The sequence below is a fragment of the Spinacia oleracea genome, chromosome 2 (genome assembly GCF_020520425.1).
Source record: "Spinacia oleracea cultivar Varoflay chromosome 2, BTI_SOV_V1, whole genome shotgun sequence".
NCBI classification, from domain to species: domain Eukaryota; kingdom Viridiplantae; phylum Streptophyta; class Magnoliopsida; order Caryophyllales; family Amaranthaceae; genus Spinacia; species Spinacia oleracea.
Window position 1 is genome coordinate 74714038 of NC_079488.1, and position 21877 is coordinate 74735914.

The 21877-nt window shown below is 34.6% G+C and overlaps 1 protein-coding gene and 1 long non-coding RNA gene across 3 annotated transcripts; one reads left to right on the forward strand and one right to left on the reverse strand.

Moving 5' to 3' along the window:
• Positions 1-6397: 6397 nt before the first annotated feature.
• LOC110778757 (uncharacterized) lies at positions 6398-8363 on the forward strand. The gene is made up of 2 exons (XR_002530921.2): positions 6398-7520; positions 8066-8363. It is a non-coding gene; the product is annotated as an uncharacterized lncRNA (long non-coding RNA).
• A 1673-nt stretch (positions 8364-10036) lies between these two features.
• Positions 10037-19973, reverse strand: LOC110776622 (cytochrome P450 71D445). 2 transcript variants are annotated; one of them, XM_056837035.1, is made up of 2 exons: positions 19351-19973; positions 10037-10959 (listed from the first exon to the last, which is right to left on the reverse strand). In XM_056837035.1, the coding sequence occupies exons 1-2, from the start codon at positions 19917-19919 to the stop codon at positions 10611-10613; spliced, it is 918 nt and encodes a 305-aa protein (XP_056693013.1). In that variant the 5' UTR covers positions 19920-19973; the 3' UTR covers positions 10037-10610. The 2 variants fall into 2 exon arrangements, with proteins under 2 accessions (XP_056693013.1, XP_056693014.1); XM_056837036.1 differs by lacking the exon at positions 10037-10959 and adding an exon at positions 14600-18396.
• Between the last annotated feature and the right edge of the window lie 1904 nt (positions 19974-21877).

Consider the following 21877-nt stretch of genomic DNA (forward strand, 5'->3'; position numbering starts at 1 on the left):
TGCGCGCAGCCCATGCGCTCGTCGCATAGCTGCTGCATCCCTATCGCAAGCCTCCGCACGCATTGGTGCTCGCTGCGCGCGCCAGCGCTTATCGCACGCGGGCTATCGCTCGCAGTGCGCGCGCGACATCGCTCGCTGGGCGCGCGACATCGCTCGCTGGGCGCGCGACATCGCTCGCTGGGCGCGCGAGCCATCGCTCGCTGGGCGCGCGACATCGCTCGCTGGGCGCGCGACATCGCTCGCTGGGCGGGCGACATCGCTCGCTGTGCGCGCGAGCAATGCTAGGCGCAGCGCTCGTGGCACGCGAGCTTGCGCTCGCTGCGCGCGAGGCTGCGCGCTCTTGTGCGAGGCAGCGCGCGTTGTGGCGCAGCTCGCTTGCTGCCCACACGCGACTGCCTTGGCTCGCCCTACGCCCATGCCCATTCGTCCATTGGTCGTGGCACACGACACAAGGCAGGGCTGCTGCCTTGTGCTCGTGCACTACGCCCTTGCTCATTGCATTCGTGCCGCATGGGCGACGAGCTCCCTTGCTCGTCGTCGCATGCCCGCATTATACAACACCCCTTAAGGGTAACACGAAGCGTCCATTGCTTCGTGCGTGCAAGTTATATGAACGAATCGCATAAAAATTTAAAATTTATATTTAAAATTAATGACAAATTAATAAATAATATTAATTTCATAATTTTAGGGCGAAAAAATCGAAAATTTATTATCCAATTGATTTCCGATTGTTATGGATTCAAGTCTAGGTCATAAAAATTTAAAATTTATCGTAAATTTACAATTTTTATGGTGGTTTTTAATCATAGGTTTCTAATTAAATTACAATTAATTATGAAAATCAAATTAATTCTAAATTATTCTAATTTTCAACAAATTAATCATAATTACAAATTAGATTGCATAATTAACAAGACTAGGCATTCAAACTTGTTAAACATATGCAGTAGGTCAATCAAAAATTCAAGATTTATCAACAAGAATCGCAAATATTTAATTTAACATCTTAAATTTACGAAATTTTGCATTCGAAAAACTAAAACCTTCGAAAAGTCATAGTTAGGCTTCGAATTTGAGAATTCTGGGTTCGGCATACAAATACTATTTTTGTCAAAATTTTAGAATGCCTTTTACATGCGGAATTGACACAAAAATCACTCAATTCGGATGAGTAACGAAGAAACTGCCGAAAAACTGCGTACGTATAATTAAATAAACGCAATTTGCAATTAATTAACAATTACGAAAATTAATCACCCCTTTTAATTCTTGCAAATTTGTAATATTTAACCATGTTCATGCAATTTAGATTATGAAAATAATAAGGGGCTCGTGATACCACTGTTAGGTTATGATACATATGACAATTCATAAATCATGCGGAAAAACCATAAACTCAGGAAAACATATTATTTACACATAATCATTTAGCATAGATTAGATGCATACTCTTTGTTGCGTGCCTTCCCTAGCTGCGCCCGAACCGAACAAGAACAAGTCTTTAGGACTCCAAGTGTCGTCCCTCCGTAGATAGTCCACAGCACGTCCGGATCCGCCTTAAGATTGACCAACTAGAATCGCACTTAAGGTACTATTATTTTCGGCACTTTATAGGCAAATGTGTGACTGAATTTTTCTCTCAAAAACTCACTTTGAATACTTTGAAACTTGTGTTATAAATTGTGAGCCCTAGCCTCATATTTATAGCGGTATGGAAAGGGAATCGAAATCCTATTCAGATACAAATTAATTAAACCTAGAATCCTACAAGAACTCTAATTTAATTAATTTATCAAATAGAATTAGGAATTTAATCATTAACCGAACTCTGCATGTTTTAGGAAACGTGCACGAACACAAACACTTGCACACACACGCACGGCAGCCACGATGGGCCCCATGCGTGCGCGCGAGCAGCAGCCCACTCAGCGCCCGCGCGCGCTGCGCACTGCGCGTGCTGTGCGCGCTGTGCGCGCTGTGCGCTGCGCGTGCTGTGCGCGCTGTGCGCGCTGCGCGCTGCGCGCAGCCTGCTGGGCCTGGCCTTGCGCTGGGCCTGGCGTGGCTGTTTGTGCGGCGCGCTTGGCTTGCTGGGCGATGGCCTGGCTTCGTGCTGGGCCTCGTCCGGCAGGCCTCGTCCGATGCTTATTCATACGATGCGCTTCCGATTAAATTTTCCGATTCCGGAATTCATTTCCGATACGAACAATATTTAATATTTCCGATTCCGGAATTAATTTCCGTTTCGAACAAATATTTAATATTTCCGTTTCCGGAATTATTTTCCGATTCCGGTAATATTTCCGATTCTGACAATATTTCCGTTTCCGGCAATATTTCCGATTCTGGCAATATTTCCATTTCCGATAATATTTTCCGACACGTACCATGTTTCCGTTTCCGGCAACATCTACGACTTGGATAATATTTATATTTCCGATACGATCCATATTTCCGTTTCCGGCAATATCATCGTTTCCGGAGTATTCATTCCTTGCCTGTGACGATCTTAGCTCCCACTGAAACCAAGATCCGTCGGTTCCGAATATTCATAGATGGAGTATTTAATGCTATTAAATACTTGATCCGTTTACGTACTATTTGTGTGACCCTACGGGTTCAGTCAAGAGTAAGCTGTGGATTAATATCATTAATTCCACTTGAACTAAAGCGGCCTCTAGCTAGGCATTCAGCTCACTTGATCTCACTGAATTATTAACTTGTTAATTAATACTGAACCGCATTTATTAGACTTAACATAGAATGCATACTTGGACCAAGGGCATTATTTCCTTCAGATGAATCATTAGCGATATTGAAGAATATAATTTTGAATAAAACACAATATATAATACAAGTTGGGGGCAGATGTCCAACATCGATACGACTAAGTAATACTTGAACAAATTATTCTCTCTTGTTTGGATGATGAATTATACTGGGATGTTTCTATTTTCGTCACTAAATTTTTAAATATGAATTTTGAATAATACTACGTAGAAGTTAATATTATCCGTAGGTGTAAAAAACAAAAACAAAAAACCATCAATCTTCGCATATGAAACTTATTGCAAGGAGATTAAATACTTAGACGAATGCAATTTTATCATAAGTCCTTTCCGCCGCAAATTTCTAAATCCTCCACCAACAAAAATTCTCATCTAATCAGGGTGGATACAGACATGTTCATATAACCTGCTCCAATCCAGACATGTTCATTTAACCTGCTCCAATCAACAAAAATTCTCTTCTAATCAGGGTGGATACAGACATGTTCATTTAACCGGCTCCAATCCACAAATTTACTAATTTTATAGTAATTTAAAATATTAATATCTATATGTTTTACATTATTATTTTGTCAATATAGGTCAGGTATTACGCATGTGTATTTTAAGACAATTTTTTAAAAATTATACCAAGGAAAAAGGTTGTTATACCAATTACCTTTTAAAAAAAATATTTAAAATTCAAAACGTTTTTCTTTAACCTAGTTGTGGTCTCAAGTTCAAATCTTACTCTAAACGCCTTAGGGTATGTGTAATATAAAACATAATCTATATACTGTTTAACTATGTATTACATACATTGTGATCTATGTATTGTCTATAAGTTTAATTCTTACTATCATACTCATTATTTTTTTTACAACCTGTAACCCATATTAATATTTCAATTTTCATGCGAGCCTATAAAATATATATTTACACAATATGTATTCCCATATTAATATTTCAAATTTCATGCGAGCCTATAAAATATATATATTTATTTATTTATTTTTCCGATAATTCTAACCTATGTACAAACACAATCACACAACCGCCATCGATCTCCTTGGTGTACTCCACGTTGATTTGCTCTTTGCTCTCAAATGATTGTCAATGTTAAAGAATATCGATACTATCGTCTTATTGGGAGATTGATTCTTCTCCCGTTCTCCGTATTTTTCTTGTTCACCATTGCCGAACCGATAAAATTGGTTTGAGCATTACTTAATTTCTCTCAATAGTCATGGACTCATGGCGGTTAGCATCTGTCTCCCTAAGACGATAAATTGCGATGGTGGCGTATGCCGGGTGTTGATTAGTTGGAGACTAAAGAGTGTAATATCTTGTTGAGTTTGTTGATCTAGCGATAGTGGCAGCCATGGAAATAATATCAATTTAAGGATAAATATTCCAGATGTATTTTTCTTTGCATTGTTTTTGGTAAGTTCCAAAAATACAATTTTCACACAACTGATAAAATTACTTCGTCAAGTATATGGGGTGTAATTGCTTATTTAGGTAGTTCTTTTTTCAATAATGGATCATTCTTATCGTATGCATTTTGGTGTATAGGTTATTAGGTTAAAAAAACCATATTCCACAATAGTTTAATATGGAAATGATTGTTGCAATATGGTAAGCTACACACATTAGTTAATATATATATTAGTATAAAGTTAAAGATGAATATGAATATGAGTATTGAGTATATATGACGATATAATTTTATTTTTTAAGATTTTGATATTATTCTATATATATCAGAGAATATTTTAAAAAATATATTTATTTTAATTAAAAGAGAGGCAAATCAGAGAGCGACATTTGTCAGCTCCACATTGATTTCCTCTCTTTTAGTATAATATATAGATTCGTCCCGACTTTGGTGCAATCGGAAATGGTGATGCCCCCCAAATATTTAACACAACGTTCCTCTGAAATGTGCAATCAAACAAGGAGGAATTTGGAACTCATAATTAATAATGCTCAAAATGTAAAGGAAGAGAAACAATATATATATATATATATATATATATATATATATATATATATATATATATATATATATATATATATATATATATATATATATATATATATATATTTGGTGTGTTTCAAAATGAGCTCCCAAAACAGATTATAAATCAACAAAGATTTCGTAACCGGAAAGGAGGCCCCACCCCACCGCGCACGTGCCACGAACTCGAACAGGCCGGACGGCAGAGACGGCACGTGCGGGTCAGGGGGGCGTGAGTTATATTCACCTGAGTTATATTCTATTGAGATTCATATGACATGTGTACTTATGTTTGATAGTCTTAGATCTCAAAAGGGATTAACAATCAACAATTGAGGGAGTAGTGTAATTAGACCTATCAAACGGGTCAGATTGATCGGATTTGAGTAGGACATATACGGGTTTGAGTTGAAAACGAGTCTGGTGTATTTCGGATCAGGTAAATATAGGTTAATCATATACTTCCCCTGTTCATAAATACTCGCCACGTTTGGTATATTTACACTATTCACATATTACACTGATTATTGTTGGTGATTTATATGTCAAATAAAACATAGTCATGTGGGATCTTGTTATATTCGTCTCAATATGTATTTTTAAAACATCAATTTTTTTACAATTTTTGCTTGAAAAGAATTTAAGATATTGACGATCTAAATTGTGCACTGGCATGCGTGAAATTGACAAACGTTGCGAGTATTTATGACCGAAGGAATTGAAGTACGAGTTTCAAGTCGGGTTAGGGATCAAATACTGTATGTGACGTCATCTCATCAACTACTTTGTTTATTTTCGGGCAATATAAATTACAAACGGGGGGAAGGGAGATTCGAACCTGAGACCTATTGTACACAGGCCCTAGTAAGATATATGACTTAATCAAGAAAATGGTACAATCATACCCCGTATTATTTTTCAATGTTTAATAACACAAACCTAATAGTCTGGCTTAATACAAATGCTTTTTAATGTTTTTCGAATACGAGGCCTATCTCTGAGCTAGTGAGGCTTGAAAAATACTTTGACGGTAGGTAAATGTGAATTATGGTAGAAGAATTGTCGTGAAAAATAGGGTTTCTTTATCTTACCTATATAAAAAGACGAAAGGCTTGAAAGATTTTGTCGTAATTTTCTTTTTCCTATTTTGCCCCTTCATTCAATTGCTTATTACAATCTCAATTTAGTTTTTTTTTTTTTTTTTTTTTTTTTAAAACAAACTCTTTTTAGTTGATTTCATTATTTTTCATGATTGTCAAATGCTATTCGTATTTTTTATGAGCCACATATTGATCGGCACAAGTGTTAATGAATCATAGTTAGATTTGGTATAATAATGGTGCAATTGAGGTACTCCCTCCGTTCCATAATATTCCTCACTTTTCTATGTGCGGTCTCCAATGCACTACTTTGACCGTTAAAAGTTTTAATTTCGCATTAGTAAAAATTGTAAGAAAATGATATTTAGAAAATTTATATTGAAACGAATCAATGATATTCCACAAGTTAATATTTTACTCTTAGTTATACTATTAATTACGGTTAAAGTTTTTAAACTTTGAACATGTGAATAGTAACCATGAGAAACATCATGGAATAAGAGGGAGTAGTTGACAATAAAGAAAGCAAAAAAAAAAGTGGTATGTAAAAGTTAACAAAAATGGAATTATTTATGATTTAAGTGGGGTCATGAAAAAGTAAAAAATAATAAACAATTGGGGGAGTGAGTGTACGTTACCAAAGATGGAATTATGACTCCTAAAAAAGTATCACCGTGAATATTAATTGTGACTACTAAAAAAATACGGAGGGTTGTGATAGATTCTGAGATATTGTAGTAGTGTAATCTGTATTAGATAAGAGTTCATCCAAAAAAGTTCATGACGTTGTAATTAATTAAGTATTAATATAATGTAGGGAGTTATTAAGATAATTTTGAGGTATTATTTCAAGCGTGTTGCCTAATTAGCAAATTTAAATGCACTTGTAATCTTGATTGTTTAAACATATGCTAATATGCATGCAGTGACAAATTTAGAAATTTCACACAAACATGTTGTCTAATTGCATTATAACAATGTTTTTTATGTTATAGAAAACAACTTAATTAATATGAATAGTAAAATTAATAAATGTACGTAGCTCCAACACGTGCATGGCACGTGCTTTTCACTAGTTTTATAAATGCAGCTTTTTTTTTTGCTAACCTGACCTGTTAACACCCATAATTTTATGGGAATTTGAGTTCGAGTTGGAAAATCATACTCAAAATCCAAAAAATTGGCTCGGGCTCGAGTTTGGTGTCTGGGTCGGTTGATCTTTGACGGGTCTAATAATCCTAATTGACGTACAAGAATTTTCAACGCGTTCCTTCCACCCTACTCTCCTCTTTCAAAAAAGATCGGAACTTCCAGATTGAATTTCCTGCTCCCTAAAATTCTTATATATATACACCACCTAAACATCACATACGCCTCTCATCATTCAACATTTCAACACCATACAAACACGAAAATTATTTCACTTACCCCAAATCATATATTTATTTCTATTTCATTTTTTTATATAGAAAAACTTAGGAATATTATTAATCAATATGAATTCCAACGGTTCATCATCACTGAGGTTTTATGTATTGCCCATTATTGGATTTCTTATGATGGCTCTTTTCAAGGTCACTCATGGTCAAACCATGGCTCCTTCCCCTGCCGCTCTTCCCCCTTCTAACGACGGTATGTCTTTTCTCCTTCAATTCGACTCCAAACCCAAATTAACCTACTATTGATCAATCAAGAGTCGAAATAACATAGATTCAACCAATAGACGATCCGGATTTAACCCGGCCAACTCCTAATTTGATGTAGAGGAGGGAGATTCGAACCTGAGATCTATTGCACATACAAATCGAAATTAGCTAATATCTCATTGGTAGATTTTTACCAATTGGTATAAAATACACCCGGTTACCTGTAGAGCTACATACAACTGAGTCTTTTTGAATTTTTACTTCTTTAGAAAGCACGTTTTTATTGTTTAAATGCACATTTAACCGTTAAAATCGCATTTTTACAAAAAAGTACATCCTCTTTACGAGAACAAAAAAATATATGTGCTTTTAAACTGAAAAAAAATGTATTTTTAACCCGGTTATATGTAGAGCTACATACAACCGGATACACCTTCTAATTTGTGGATTTTTACAAGCGGTGGTAGTTATTTTCGGTTATTTTTATTGATATTGATGATTTACCGGGAATTTTTTTATTTTTGTTTGCAGGTGCTACTATTGACCAAGGAATTGCATACCTTCTATTGGTCGTTGCGCTTGCCGTCACCTACATTATTCACTAAATTAAAATCGTAATTCAGTTTAGATTAATTTTTTTTATTTAATTTAAGTAATTATTTTTACACTTTAGTTTATATTTAAAATTAACATGAATATTATGTATAGGTCCGAGAAATTCTTTAGCTACGGGGGAAGAATTGCAGTGATTTTGTATTCTTTTCGAGTTTCTTCTAAACTTGTAATAATAAGTAAATAAAATACGGTATCTCTTTATTTATGAATTTTATTCTTTTTTGCAACCATATATTATATATATACTTGAGAATATCATTGCGATTTTATGGTTAATTACATGATTAATCATTAATGGACTAGTTAATTGCCGTATATTGAGAAATTCAACATTTGTCGAATACAGTATGTTTTCTTCTAGCTTTTGGTGAACGGGAAGAGTAGTGGCTAGTATGTTTAGTAGTGATTGTCAATGCCAAGCCCACATTGCAAGTTTACAACGACTAGTAAACAAACTGTATATAGCAATCACGAGCTATGAAAAGTATTATATGCACCCGGGTGCATGGTATATCTAAGGGTGTTTTATGTCCATTATACTCCCTCTCATCACATATATAAGGAAAAAGTGCAATTGGGGTGCATAGTATATGTACTAATCACCCGCCTAATCAGGATTGCTAAGGGCTCGTTTTGTCGTTTGGTATCACTTGAATAAGCCCTTAGCTTCTAGTTTTTGGTTGCCAATATTAAAATGAACATGACTATTATAAGAATAACCTAAATCTTGTATTTTTAAAATTATAAAATCAAAAACTAAAAAATTACCAATGATATCGAATGGACCCTAAATCAAAGAGCTGACAAATGGCTAGTGTTTTATTCTTTGAGTTTGATTGTTACGACTTAGGAGGACATAGGAGTGGGACGTTGTATCGGGTGAAGAATAGTACGCTCGGCCTCATGCGGTCTCAGAAAGTCATGGGCTGGATTAGGCCTTTTGTATTTAACAAAAGAAGCTTCCGTAAGGCCATAACCATTTGACTTACGTTTCTTCGATGCCTACTGTTAATCTGTTATGGCCTTATTTGGTAGACGTCAAATATCTTACTCCATAGTTGGTTAAAGCAAATGGGGAACCAAAGGTATACTCCCTCCGTATTTATTTAAGAGATACACTTGATCGGGCACGTGTATTAAGAAAAAGAATTGAATGAATTAAAATAATAAAGCAAGTGGGGTTGGGTAGATATTTTAATAAGTAAACAAGTGGGGACCATGTCATTTTGGGGTGGAGGTGGGGTGGGTAAATTAGATGTATTATTTAATTAGATGGTGGGGTTGATAAGTTACTAAAAATGGCAAGTGTATCTCTTAAATAAATACGGCCGAAAAAGGTAAGTGTATCCCTTAAATAAATACGGAGGGAGTACTCCATACTCCCTCTGTCCCTTAATAGTTGACCTGTTTTGACCGAATACGCTTGCAAATGCATAACTTTGACTACTGATTTCTTTATCTACATATTATAAAAACTTATAAAAATATTAATATTTTGAAAATGTATATTAAGATGAAGCCAACAATATAATATATACTAACATTTGTTGTTTCGTAACATTGTCTTTAACGATTAGGTTGAAGGGCGAAGATTATGCTACTCTTTGCCTTTAGCGGCTTTTTGTTGTTAAGTTTTGTAAGGGGTCCTAATGACCCTCATCATTGATTTTGTTGTAGTTTCTATGTTGCAACGTGTAAACTTTGTACAAAGTACACCGATGTCCCAAAAAAAAATTATTATCTTTAATCTCGTAACGATCTGGTTATTCGATACGTTAGTCCCTTAGGTAAAGGGATAGAGCTAATATAAAAGAACTTTTTTTAAACAATGTTAATATAGGGTCGGTTTATAAGTTTATTAGCTCAATAATTTATAGTAAAATTAAATAGATAATGTAAAATAAACATATAAATAAATTAGTATTTACATGAACGGTTTATTAGAGCATCTCCAATGACAAACTAATTTGACAAATAGTTTGTTATGTCACATAAGAATTCAAGCTATTTTATTGTCTAGTTAATTTGTGCTCCAATGGCTAGCAACTAGCTTGTTATTTAAATTGGTCCAATTTGTCAATTAATTATTTGCCAACTTTTGGGAGTTAGTTGTCAAGCAAATTTGCTTGGCTAAGCTAATTTATTATTTTCACTCAAATTGTCTAGCTTTGGGAGCTTGTCTAAGCTAATTTATTAGCTTAAAACTTTTATAAATTTCAAGATAGTCTCTATCTACAACCATTGGAGATGCTCTTAACTCTCTTTTCCATCTCTTTTTCTTGCAAGTCTATTAACTCACATGTTAAGTTATCAATCCGCTATTAACCTTTGACCCTCATCAATTAGACCCGTTTGGCCCTTTAAAAAGTCCCCTCTAATAACCTGGCCTTCTCCAACCCGCCCGATAATCAGGTCTACTCGTGTCCAATCACTATGCGAACAAGGTAAGGCATGTTCCAATTTACGTACTTACCAAGATTATTGCTTTGATGTTGTTATTGGTCAATGAGAAGTCGGTATTATGAGGATCCTCTTTGTGAAACTTCAAAAGAACATCAACCAAGTCTTCTTGATGATCTACATTGCCTTGTTGTTTCATGTTAGACTTGTGTTCTTGAATTATGGGATCGAGTATTCTATTCGATTCTTCGACCATCTCCTTGATCGTTTTCTTCATCCCGCCAATTGAATGCAGGAATTTGATGGATGGATAAAGGTCAGCAATTGAAAAACCAGAAAAAACCTTTGACATTAGTGTTACTAATGCTCTGAATGCTTCTTGTTCTCCTCCTTTTCTATTGAACACCGTTCTGTCAATACAAATGTAAGAAATAAGTAAATACAAATGTATGGTGGTATAGAAAATATCTTGTTCAAGTAAGGTTGTAAGAAGTGCGTAAACACAAATGTACAATCCTATATAACATATCTTGTTCAAGTATGGTGGTAAGATACTATTAAGTAAATAGGAGTATATCAATGTTAATTAACGACCAATAAAAATGATCAACGTAATCACAATTAGGAAAAAAAATTGTAAATATTTCCTAATCACAATCGTTCCATTAAAATCCTTGTTCACTATCTAAATTGCGGTAAAGGAAAAGGGAGAAGGAATAATATTTTCGAACATGTGAGAGGATAGTGTTATAATTTATGAATATTGCTGACCTTTAAGGGCTCATTAAAGTCAATCCAACCATATCATGTTTAAAATTTTATTGACCTTGTAAGAGTCCGACCCATTAACATAAAGGATCGGTTCTGACCCTGTAATTTGAGGGTCGATGACAGGTCAAGGCCCTTAATTGGGGTCGCCCCATTGCACAGGTGAGGATAGACCTTAGATGTGGGACAATCAGAGTAGTCCGCAATTATAACTTAGAAACCTATAAATACCCAAAACCACTTTCACGCCTATTACAAATTTACAATCACTCTTCCTCGCCACCCACTCATCAGTTACCAGCCACCGAAGCCCGTTTGTTGCGGTTATCGGAACCTCAATCAAAGCCGTAAACAATGGTGGTGGAGGAAGAATTCAAAAATGAGTCAATCGGAAAACTGAAATACCTCTCTCTTATCTCCAAGGTATGCTCTGAGCTTCACAGTATTATTGGTTGCTCCGACAAAGTAGCCGCCGAATTCATTGTAGACTTAGGTTACAGATGCGAAAGCGTCGATGAATTAGGCGTCCAATTGAGAAAAAATGGCGTCGAATTACTTGATTACTTTGTGAGAACCAATTAACAATTGTACATGCTATTTACCAAAGAACCCTAAAAATGATCAATAAATTTAAAATTTCAAGAAAAATCATAATGTTGATCATGGATTTAAGAATTGTAGTCCTGATTTATCAATTAGGGTTTCTAAAGATCATCTTAAGGAAATTGATCATGGAAATCGTGCATTAAAGAGAATCATATCACCGGAAAAGTGGGAGAGAATGCAGATGACAGCTTCGGGTGTTTGGAGTATGATTGAAATTTGAGGACGCACGCGGAAGTTTTGATGGACCTCAATTATATAACAAAATTGTATTTTTATCATTGATTACATTAATAAGAAATGTACAACAATATTTGTGAGAGCTCATGTCTCTCACTTATCTTTTTGGTAGAACTCTTGTTTCTACCCCTCATTCACTTCTTTTTTTTGCGGGAGCTCTCTTGATTGGCTCACATCTCAACTTATGTATACAACATATTTATAGTTAGTATATCCTAGTTTCTAGAATTTTCTACACATGTCTAATACTTCTAGATACATCATCACTTGATTTTTCATTACCCATCTGGATTTTTCTAGAGTAACCTCTAATACTCCCCCTTAATCTAGAAAAATCTTATACTCCAAAATGTTTATCTTTCGAAAAACTCGTTGATGCACTTGTCACCAACCATTAATCGTCATGAACGCTTGAGTTCCAATAATGTTGGCACCCATGTTACCAACCTCCATCTTCTCAATACATTTTATTAATCTTAATGATCTTCTCGTTGGTATCCGTGTTACCAACTATCTCACTGATGCACATGTCACCAGTTATCTCCTGAAATTTTTCCTCAAATTTTATTTTGTAATTGGCGCTCATGTCACCAATCATCCCGCTAATGCTCTTGTCATTAGCAAACTTCAAAATCTTCTTCAAATAATTTCTTCTTCATTTTCTCCATTGGCATTTGTTTCTCCAAAATTTTCTTTTGTTGTGGTGCTCATGTCACCACCCATCACTGCTAATGCTCGTGTCATTAGCAAACTCCAAAATTCTCTCTGTGAATATATTTTTTTTTCTTTCCTTTTTTTTGTCACCAACCTTCTCTGCTAATGTCCGTGTCATTAGCATCCTTCAAATAATTTCTTCTTCAAAACATATTTTCTTTTTCATTTTTTTTATTCTTCCTTATTTTTATCATCAACTTTTATTTTTCTCCATAAATTTCTTTCTTCTAATTTAATTTTCCCATATTTGTTATTCTTTAAGAAATTTTAGATTTAGAACTTACCTCTTTTCTATTCCATAGTTTCTTCAAATCTTGTAACCCTTTTTGTCATGGGTCTTCGGTCTTCAATTTTGTCGTAATCACTTTTTCGGCTCTGATACCATGATAGAAATTTGAGGACGCACGTGGAAGTTTTGATGGACCTCAATTATATAACAAAATTGTATTTTCATCATTGATTACATTAATAAGAAATGTACAACAATATTTGTGAGAGCACATCTCTCACTTATCTCTTTAGTAGAACTCTTGTTTCTACCCCTCATTCACTTTTTTTTTGTGGGAGCTCTCTTGATTGGCTCACCTCTCAACTTATGTATACAACATATTTATAGTTAGTATATCCTAGTTTCTAGAATTTTCTATACATGTCTAATACTTCTAGATACATCATCACTTGATTTTTCATTATCCATCTAGATTTTTCTAGAGTAACCTTATCTATCTATATATTATACTAAAAGAGAGGAAATCAATGTGGAGCTGACAAATGTCGCTATCTGATTTGCCTCTCTTGTGGATATAAAAAAATTATTAAAAAAAATTGATTGTATAATTATTTTGTTAACTTTTACCTCAAAATATTTGATTTTATTTTCCTCAAAAAATAAGAAAAAGATTGCATTGTATACATGTAGAATATTTTTTAAATTATCTTTTCTATATTTTTGTTAACTTTTACCTCAAAATATTTAATTTTATTTTCCTCAAAAAATAAGAAAAAGATTCAATTCTATACATGGAGAATATTTTTTAAATTATCTTTTCTATAATTTGGTAACAAATCTAACCAATATAAGATTATCTTTTTTATAAAAAATACTCCATTATAAAAATTTAAGTGCATGTAATATAGTGTATAATTTTTTTTACTATAAATCTATACTATTTTAACAACTAAATTTGATAATTATAACCGCCATTGATTGTACTATTTTATACGTAGTTTATTTAGCAACTAAATGTGATAATTATCACCGCTATTTATAGTAATATTTTACCTTTTATCTACAAGCTATCTATCTATATTAATCTTTTATCTATTTATATATTATACTGAAAGAGAGGGTACCTCAATGTGGTGCTAACGCGGGGCAATTTTTTTTTTATCTTTATTTTTAATTTTTAACTGTATATCATTTGTATTACCTGCTAAATATACATAACCTATAATATTGAATATACGGTATAACATAATCTCTATTTACTAAATTAAAGAAACTATTTATTTTAAAGATACTATTGACTTCTATTGTTAAAGATATTATGAAAAATATTATTGACATAATATTGTACAGTACTAGAATAATATATTCATTTGACATCTTTTATATGGTAACTAACAAGATATTTAACAAAAACTTATGACTAAATTAACTTATGAAATACATATGATATGTACTAGAATGTATGTTTATTTGATTGCTCAAAAATTATATTCTTAAATTTTCTTAACATAAAGTTATGATCAAAATAAATATACTAGAGTGTATGTTTATTTCAAATGGGTATGCACGCATACTACGGGGTATATACAATACGTAGTAAAATTTATCTCTTTTTGCTAATATATCATTAGAGATATAAATGATACAAAATGTGCATTGGAAAAAATAAAAATTGAAACATCATTATGGAGTGGATGGAGTATAATATAAGAATTTCAACTATTATTTACAAAAATGTATAAAATAAAATTTATCTGTTTCTTTTTATTTGCAACAGTTCCTTAAAACAAAAAAATCACAATACTTGCAACACTATAAATAGAAAACTACTTTGTATGATTTGACATTTCTCCCTCATTTTACTTTCTTTATTATATACTTACCTCTCATAGATTAAATAAAAACCCGCCCACTGATAAAATGACATTTCCTTATCTTCTACTTTCTTTAAAGTGAGAAAAAAGAGTATATTCCAACTATATATAAACGAAGGAAATATATTTAAAAAAGTCACTTCACTACTCTTTCACAAGTCTTTGATTCAACACTCAATCCTTCCTTTTATTTTTTTCATATTCATCTTTGGGGTGTCCCTTTAAAATTACTTCATACATTAAACGAAAAGTTTTCCCACTTGCTCTCTCATCATGTGACAGCTTTATCAACTCATGTGCACATTTTAAACTCAATTTTTAACAAAGTGAATTTTGGATATGGAGCAATCAAAAGGGTCGAAGGCTATGAGTATATTCGAAACTTAATTGAAGGTAACATGAATTATTTACCACATATAGAAATGTCATTTTATCGGTGGGCGGGTTTTTCGGGAGACTCCTACTCAACCGCCGCGGGGGGGGGGGGGGGAGTGTAGGAATCTTTAATTAGGTGGGTGATGCGGAAATGAATTTTGTTTTGTAGATGTATCTCGGGTGACAAGGTAAAGATGGATTTTAGATTGAACCTGGCCTTTCTCCTCGCATATCCTTCATCTAATTGATTATGGATATCAACTAACCTACATATTGTAATATTTTTTCATTTATTCAGTGACCACAATAAGCCAACCAAATTGTCAAATATCTAAAACAAAGTTTAAAAATTAAAAACTCTCCAACCAAAAAAAAACTCGGGTATAGGATGGGTTTGAGGCGGGTTTGGATAAAGTGGTGATGTTGGAGCAAAAATGTAGATTGTTTTGTAGATGCACCTCACATATCCTTCATTGAATTGATTATACATTTATATATATTATAACATTTTGTTTATTCATTCAATTTCTCCAATAAGACAAATTGCCAAATATCTAAAACAGAGTTTAAAAATTAAAAACTCTCGAACAAAAAAAAAACCCCCGGGTATAAGGTGTGTTTGAACTTTGAGGCGGGTTAAGATAAACGGGTGGCTGTTGGAGCGGAAATGAAATTTGTTTTGTAGATGGGCGACATACATATCGTGGGTGGCGGGGATGAGGATGAAGTTTGTAGGTGGTTATAGGGGTGGAGGGACAATCTCGATCATGATTTTCTACTCCTAAAGGGGAAAAGTCTTTCCCTTTGGGGTCGGTTGTGGGCAAGGAGCGATTCGAACCTCTGATAGCGTGGTTCGTAGTCACATGCTCTAATCCTCTGAGCTACAGGCCCCCCTGTCTCCACTAGATCTAATCTCGGGAGTACCCTAAAAAAAAGAACATTTCCTCTCCCCGACCATTTCAGGTTAAGAAGCTGTGAAAATGCGTAAAAGTCATCTATAGCTGAATAAAGTACGTGAAGTGTGTAAGTGTTAAACAATGGAGTAACGTGGTAAATAGTGGGGCAAGTACTAGGTGGGTATGACCATCAAAATAAAGGGTATACGAGAATAACTTTATGTTTGACACAAGTGATGAATGGAAATGAAAATAATTTTATCTACGTACCTTTATTTGTTTTATTTTTATTTTTTCAATTACGTAAAATACATAATGGGGAAAGAACAAATATCCATCATTAATTTTAATTAGAAGAATATGTACAAGCTCTATTTTGGTAATTGTCAACAAATATGTTTAGATTTCATGAAAATTACATATAAATTTATAATGTAAATCGTGCATCGCACGGGTATTATACTAGTTACTATATACTAAAAGAGACACCAGAAATGACACGTGTCAATTCCTGGTGCAATTTTTTCTCGCCAAAAACCACTTTCCAAAAAAAAATGTACCTGTTTTATTTTATTTTTATTCTCTACTTTTTTTTTTTTTTTATAAACTATTTATGTATGAAAAAAAAAATTTAGTTTATTAATTTTGGCAATAATAGATACGAATTAATAATAATTATTTTAAATTGGAAATATTTTAATCAATTCGCTATATTAATAATGGAAAAATATCACTCAATATTTTGGTAAACCATATTAGCATTTTAAATATGCAGTAGTTTGGAAGATATTCAGTTAAATTTTTGTAAAAAAATTTATCAAAATCCGTGCGTGCACGGGATGTAATCTAGTTATAGTATTGTGGAGGAGTTTAATAAAAACGAAGGTGTTGAGGAGGAGTTAGAAATAGAGTTGAATGAAGATGATGATCCTGCGTTTTACGAGGGGGAAAACAAGCTTCTCTTGTGATGTTTCACCTGTTAGGATTTTCAAGAATCCACACTTCCACAGGGGTCTTTGAGTCGTGCGGCAGCTGTTGGGTATGCATTGATGAAGGAAAGCAGAGAAGTTCGCGAGCAACAAGAGAGAATGTTGGTCGATTCGGTTTCAATGGATCTTAACAGGCCTTGGGAAGGCATTTAATATGCCGGAATGGAAGGTGGAAGCTAATGGTAAGGTTTTGGATTTTGGGAAGAAGTCTAAGCTGTCAATTCTTGAGCAGAAACAAATTTTACCCATATATAGATTGAAGAATGAACTGATGGAGGCTGTGAAGAATAATCAAGTTTTGGTTTTGATTGGTGAGACTGGATCAGGGAAGATAACCCAAGTAACTCAGTATCTTTCAGAAGCAGGTTAGTAGGTTACACTACTAAGTGTAAAATTGGGTGTACTCAGCCTCGTAGAATGGCAGCAAAGTCGGTGGCTAAGAGGGTCACTGACGAATTTGGTTGTCGATTTGGGGAGGAAGTCGGATATGCTATCAGTTTTTAGGATTGTACGGGTCTTAAAACCGTGGTTAAGTATATGACAGATGGTATGCTTCTCAGGGAGATTCTGACTGATGAGACTCTCAAGGAGTACTCAATGATAATGCTTTTGATGGAGCGCGTTAATTAGAGAATTACTCATACAGATTTTTCGGTTGCTAAAACAGCTTCTTGTTCGGAGGCCTGATCTTCGTCTCATTGTCACCTCTGATACATTGGATGCAGAGAAATTCTCTTCATATTTCTTTGCCTGTAATATCTTCAAGATAGCTGGGTATAACTTATAGTGTTGAGCTTTTGTATACAAAGCCAACCTGAAACTGATTACTTGATGCTGCTATAATCACATCACTTCAAATCCACGTGACTGAGCCTGAGGTGACATTCTTCTTTTCTTGACTGGACAGGAGGAAATTGATTTCGCAAGCCAGAGTCTTTATGAGAGAATGAAAGCCCACCCCAGGGAAATGCAATCATGAACTTTTGCGACTGCACCTCCTGAAAAAAGGAACTCTTTGACCATTGATAGGATATATTATTATGTGGATAGTCCTGGATTTGCTAAGTAAAATGTATATAACGCCGAAGCAAGGGGCTTGATTCTCTGGCGTCAGCTAAGCAACACGCAAGGACACACAGGGCCAGGGAAATGCTATCACCTATACACAGAAAGTGCCTATAAGTTATACCAGAAATTCAGAGAATTAATCTCGATCGGCATGATTGCATTGACAATATGACAATGAAAGCTACTAGAATCAATGATCTTCTGTCATTTATTTCTGCAATGGAGCAGGTATATAGTTTAGGAGCTTTAGACGAGGAGGGCTTGCTGACTAAATTATGGCAGAATTCCCTTGGAGCCACCATTGTCTAAGATGTTTTTGGCTAGTGTAGACCTTGGATGCAGTGATCAATTTCTGACCATATTCGCAATGATTACTGTAGGGAATAGTGTACTACAATCCTAAGGAGAACCAAAAAAAGGGCCAGATTTTTCCAATAAGAGGGTGATAAATTAACTTTGCTTGCTGGAAAACGAACAACTTGTCTGAAATGGTTCTATGAACAATTTATTCAGTCCCGCCCTTTAGGCACAAGACTTTAGGAAACAACTCTTCAAAATCATGGACAAGCATAAACTGGGCGTGGTAACTGGTAAGTGCAGGGAAGAATTCTACCGAAATAAGGAAAGCAATTGCTCCTGGGTTTTTCTGTAAGATTCCTGATCCCTTTGTTAATTGCTTGCATCTCCTTTTGCAAGGCCTTCATTTTCTCTCCGGTTTTTGAATTTTGTAGACACGTTAGGTTGCAAATTTGGAATACTTACTAGTATGCTCAAATGCAGAGTTTGTTCTTTTGGCATGATCCGACTATTAAAGTATTAAGGGCTCGTTTGATTCACGTAGTTTTGTTTTATTTTTAATTGCATTACTTTGATTTTAGCACTATTCATACTCCATCCATCTCTTTTTATTCTTCCTGTTTGGAATTATTTTGTGAGATAAAAAAAGTCAAACCAAGAAAAACAAATAGAGACGGTGGCAGTACTAAGTTTGACTTACCGATACATAAAAATCAAATGTTAGAAATATTGAATATCCCTAACATACCTGGATGTAATGTCGAAAATAAGGCCAAAAACTCTGTGACTGAGATTAACCGAGCACCCTTGAGCAGCCTCAGAGGCTATAGACTTGATAAAGTTGGTGGTCTCCTCTTCCCTAATGGCTCGAAACGACTGAACCCGTCGAGCCGTGAAGAGCTCAAGCGTGGCAATCTTACGGACCTGCCTCCAGTACTCCCCATATGGGGCTAACCCAATGTCAGAGTAGTCATAGTACAAGTCCTTAGCCACTATAAGCTCAGGCCGATTAGCGAAGTTGGCGTCATGAGCACGCATTACCACCTTTGCCAAGTCGGCAGAGGAGATGATCACGGTGGGGACTTCCCCTAGTCGAAGGTGCATTATAGGGCCGTACACCCCTGCTAACTCCTGTAGACGGTGGTGTGGTGGGGTATTTTTAGATGCAAGCTGGTGCAGGTTGCCTATGATGGGTAGCTTTCGTGGTCCTGGAGGTAAATTAAGTTTTTTAATGGGTTTTAATAATTTTAGGATGATTAAAATTGGGATTAGAAGGAAGATGATGACTGAGAATATCCATGAAATTGGAATCTCCATTATGGATTAAACTAAAGAAAATGTATTCGATCTTAAGTTTTTTTTAGATGGGGTTATATATATATATATTCAACTAGCTATTTATGGAAATGGTCAAATGAGTACAACTATATATAGAAAATAAATGACAAAATTATTTATTGGACATATCCAGTTTTCAATAATATCAAGCGGTGATGAATGCTGAAATGTAGTTATTAACTAGTCCAAAAATGTGTAGTGTCTAGTGTTCATGGAAAATGAGATATTTTGTAGTCTATCTGTTTAAGAATAAGTGTAACAGTTTGACTTGATACTTTCATTAAATTTTTTTTTTAAAAGGTATCACATGCATAATATGTTGGATTAATCACAATGTATACTTCCACGGTTCCACAATATCAACATTTATAAATTTTACTAATCACAATTAAAGGTATTGGTAGTCAAATTACACGTGTACTAGAAACTATTGCACTTATTTGGAAACCGAGGGAGTATAAACCAACTTAACCTTGTCACTTTGAATTAGGTGTCTGACTTGTCGTGTTATTTCAATAGTCAAATAGTCAAATCCTCAAGTATGAAAATGAAAATCTGTTAATTGATTAATTAACAACCCAAAACATACTTCCTAGTTGCATTGACAAACATGAAAATAATGGCCAATGTAAGGTGGATGTTAAGATGTCAGAGTGTTCAAATAGCATTTGATGTTTGTCATCGCTTACATCATATATAGTAGCAGGAATATATATTATTACTTTGAGCTGTCATGTTAAAATAATACAAAACCCATAATTCACTGTCAAATAATTCGTATTACTCCATAACAATGTTTTCTTTTTGTAGAACTCGATTAATTTCAGGTGGCTTAATTGTGCTTTGTGTATTGATGAAAGGCAAGTAAAGAAACTTAAATTACAATACATCTTCGATATGGGCCTTTAGCCAGCTATTTCTTGTTTAACCCTTGTTATATGAGCAATCGCTAACTGCTACACGAGATGAATCCTGGTTTGGTGATCTACACGAGATGAACCCTGGTTTGGTGATCCACTAAGACCCCTATAGTTTCCATGTTGAGAATAGGTGTTAGAAGTCCAGCCCACCAAATTGTAAAGGCATGATGTATGCAGACTAGTAGCAGTCACATGTTAAGGTTTATAATGACAACTGTAGTATCTGTTATTTTGTCCTGTAGTTTGGTGCTTTAGGGTAACAGTCCCAAGGTTATGATTGGCTGGCTCAACTTCTTAGGTTGAGGGCTTGAGGCTGTGCCGCACTATTTAAGCACTGTAAAGCTCATTTGAGCAGTAACAAAAAAAATGAATGAATGAAAAAGGTGGCTTGCTGGCAAAGATTGCTTCTCTTACTGTATTACTGCATATTTGTTCTTGACTTAAATGTCATCATGGTATCAGAGCAGAGGTTAGTAAAGCTCAAATCTTTCTTCATTTTCTGGGTAATTTTCCTGTTTAGAGAATATGCAGTAGTTCATATATTCAGCTATTAAAAGTTCTAGCCTTTATTCAAAATCTTTGTTAGTTTATGCCCAAGTCTAAGAAATCTAAGAAAATGACTACAATAGAACCCACCAATCCCTTGTATCTCCATCCATCAGATGGAAGTAATTCTATAAACATAGAAAAACTCCAAGGATCCACTAACTACAGATCTTGGAGAAGATCCATGGAGATCTCCCTAGGGGCTAAAAGAAAGCTAGGGTTTGTTACAGGAGCTATAACAAGAGATGCCTCTGATAAGGTGAAACATGAGTGTTGGGATACATGTAATAACATGGTTATATCCTGGATTATAGGCTCAGTGAGTGAGTCTGTAAAGAAATTTGTCATGTTCATGACAAACTGTGCTCAAATATGGTCACAACTAGAAAGGAGGTACTCAGTCTCTAACGGGTCAAGAAAATACAGACTTTGCAAGCAGATATATGAGACAAAGCAACAAGGAAAACTCAT

Coding starts and splice junctions, on each gene's coding strand:
- LOC110776622 (XM_056837035.1), bottom strand. CDS start 19,919: ATGGAGATTCCAATTTCATGGATATTCTCAGTCATCATCTTCCTTCTA. Junction 10,960..19,350: donor ATTTTCGACATTACATCCAG/GTATGTTAGGGA, acceptor TTGTATTGACAG/AACGGTGTTCAATAGAAAAG.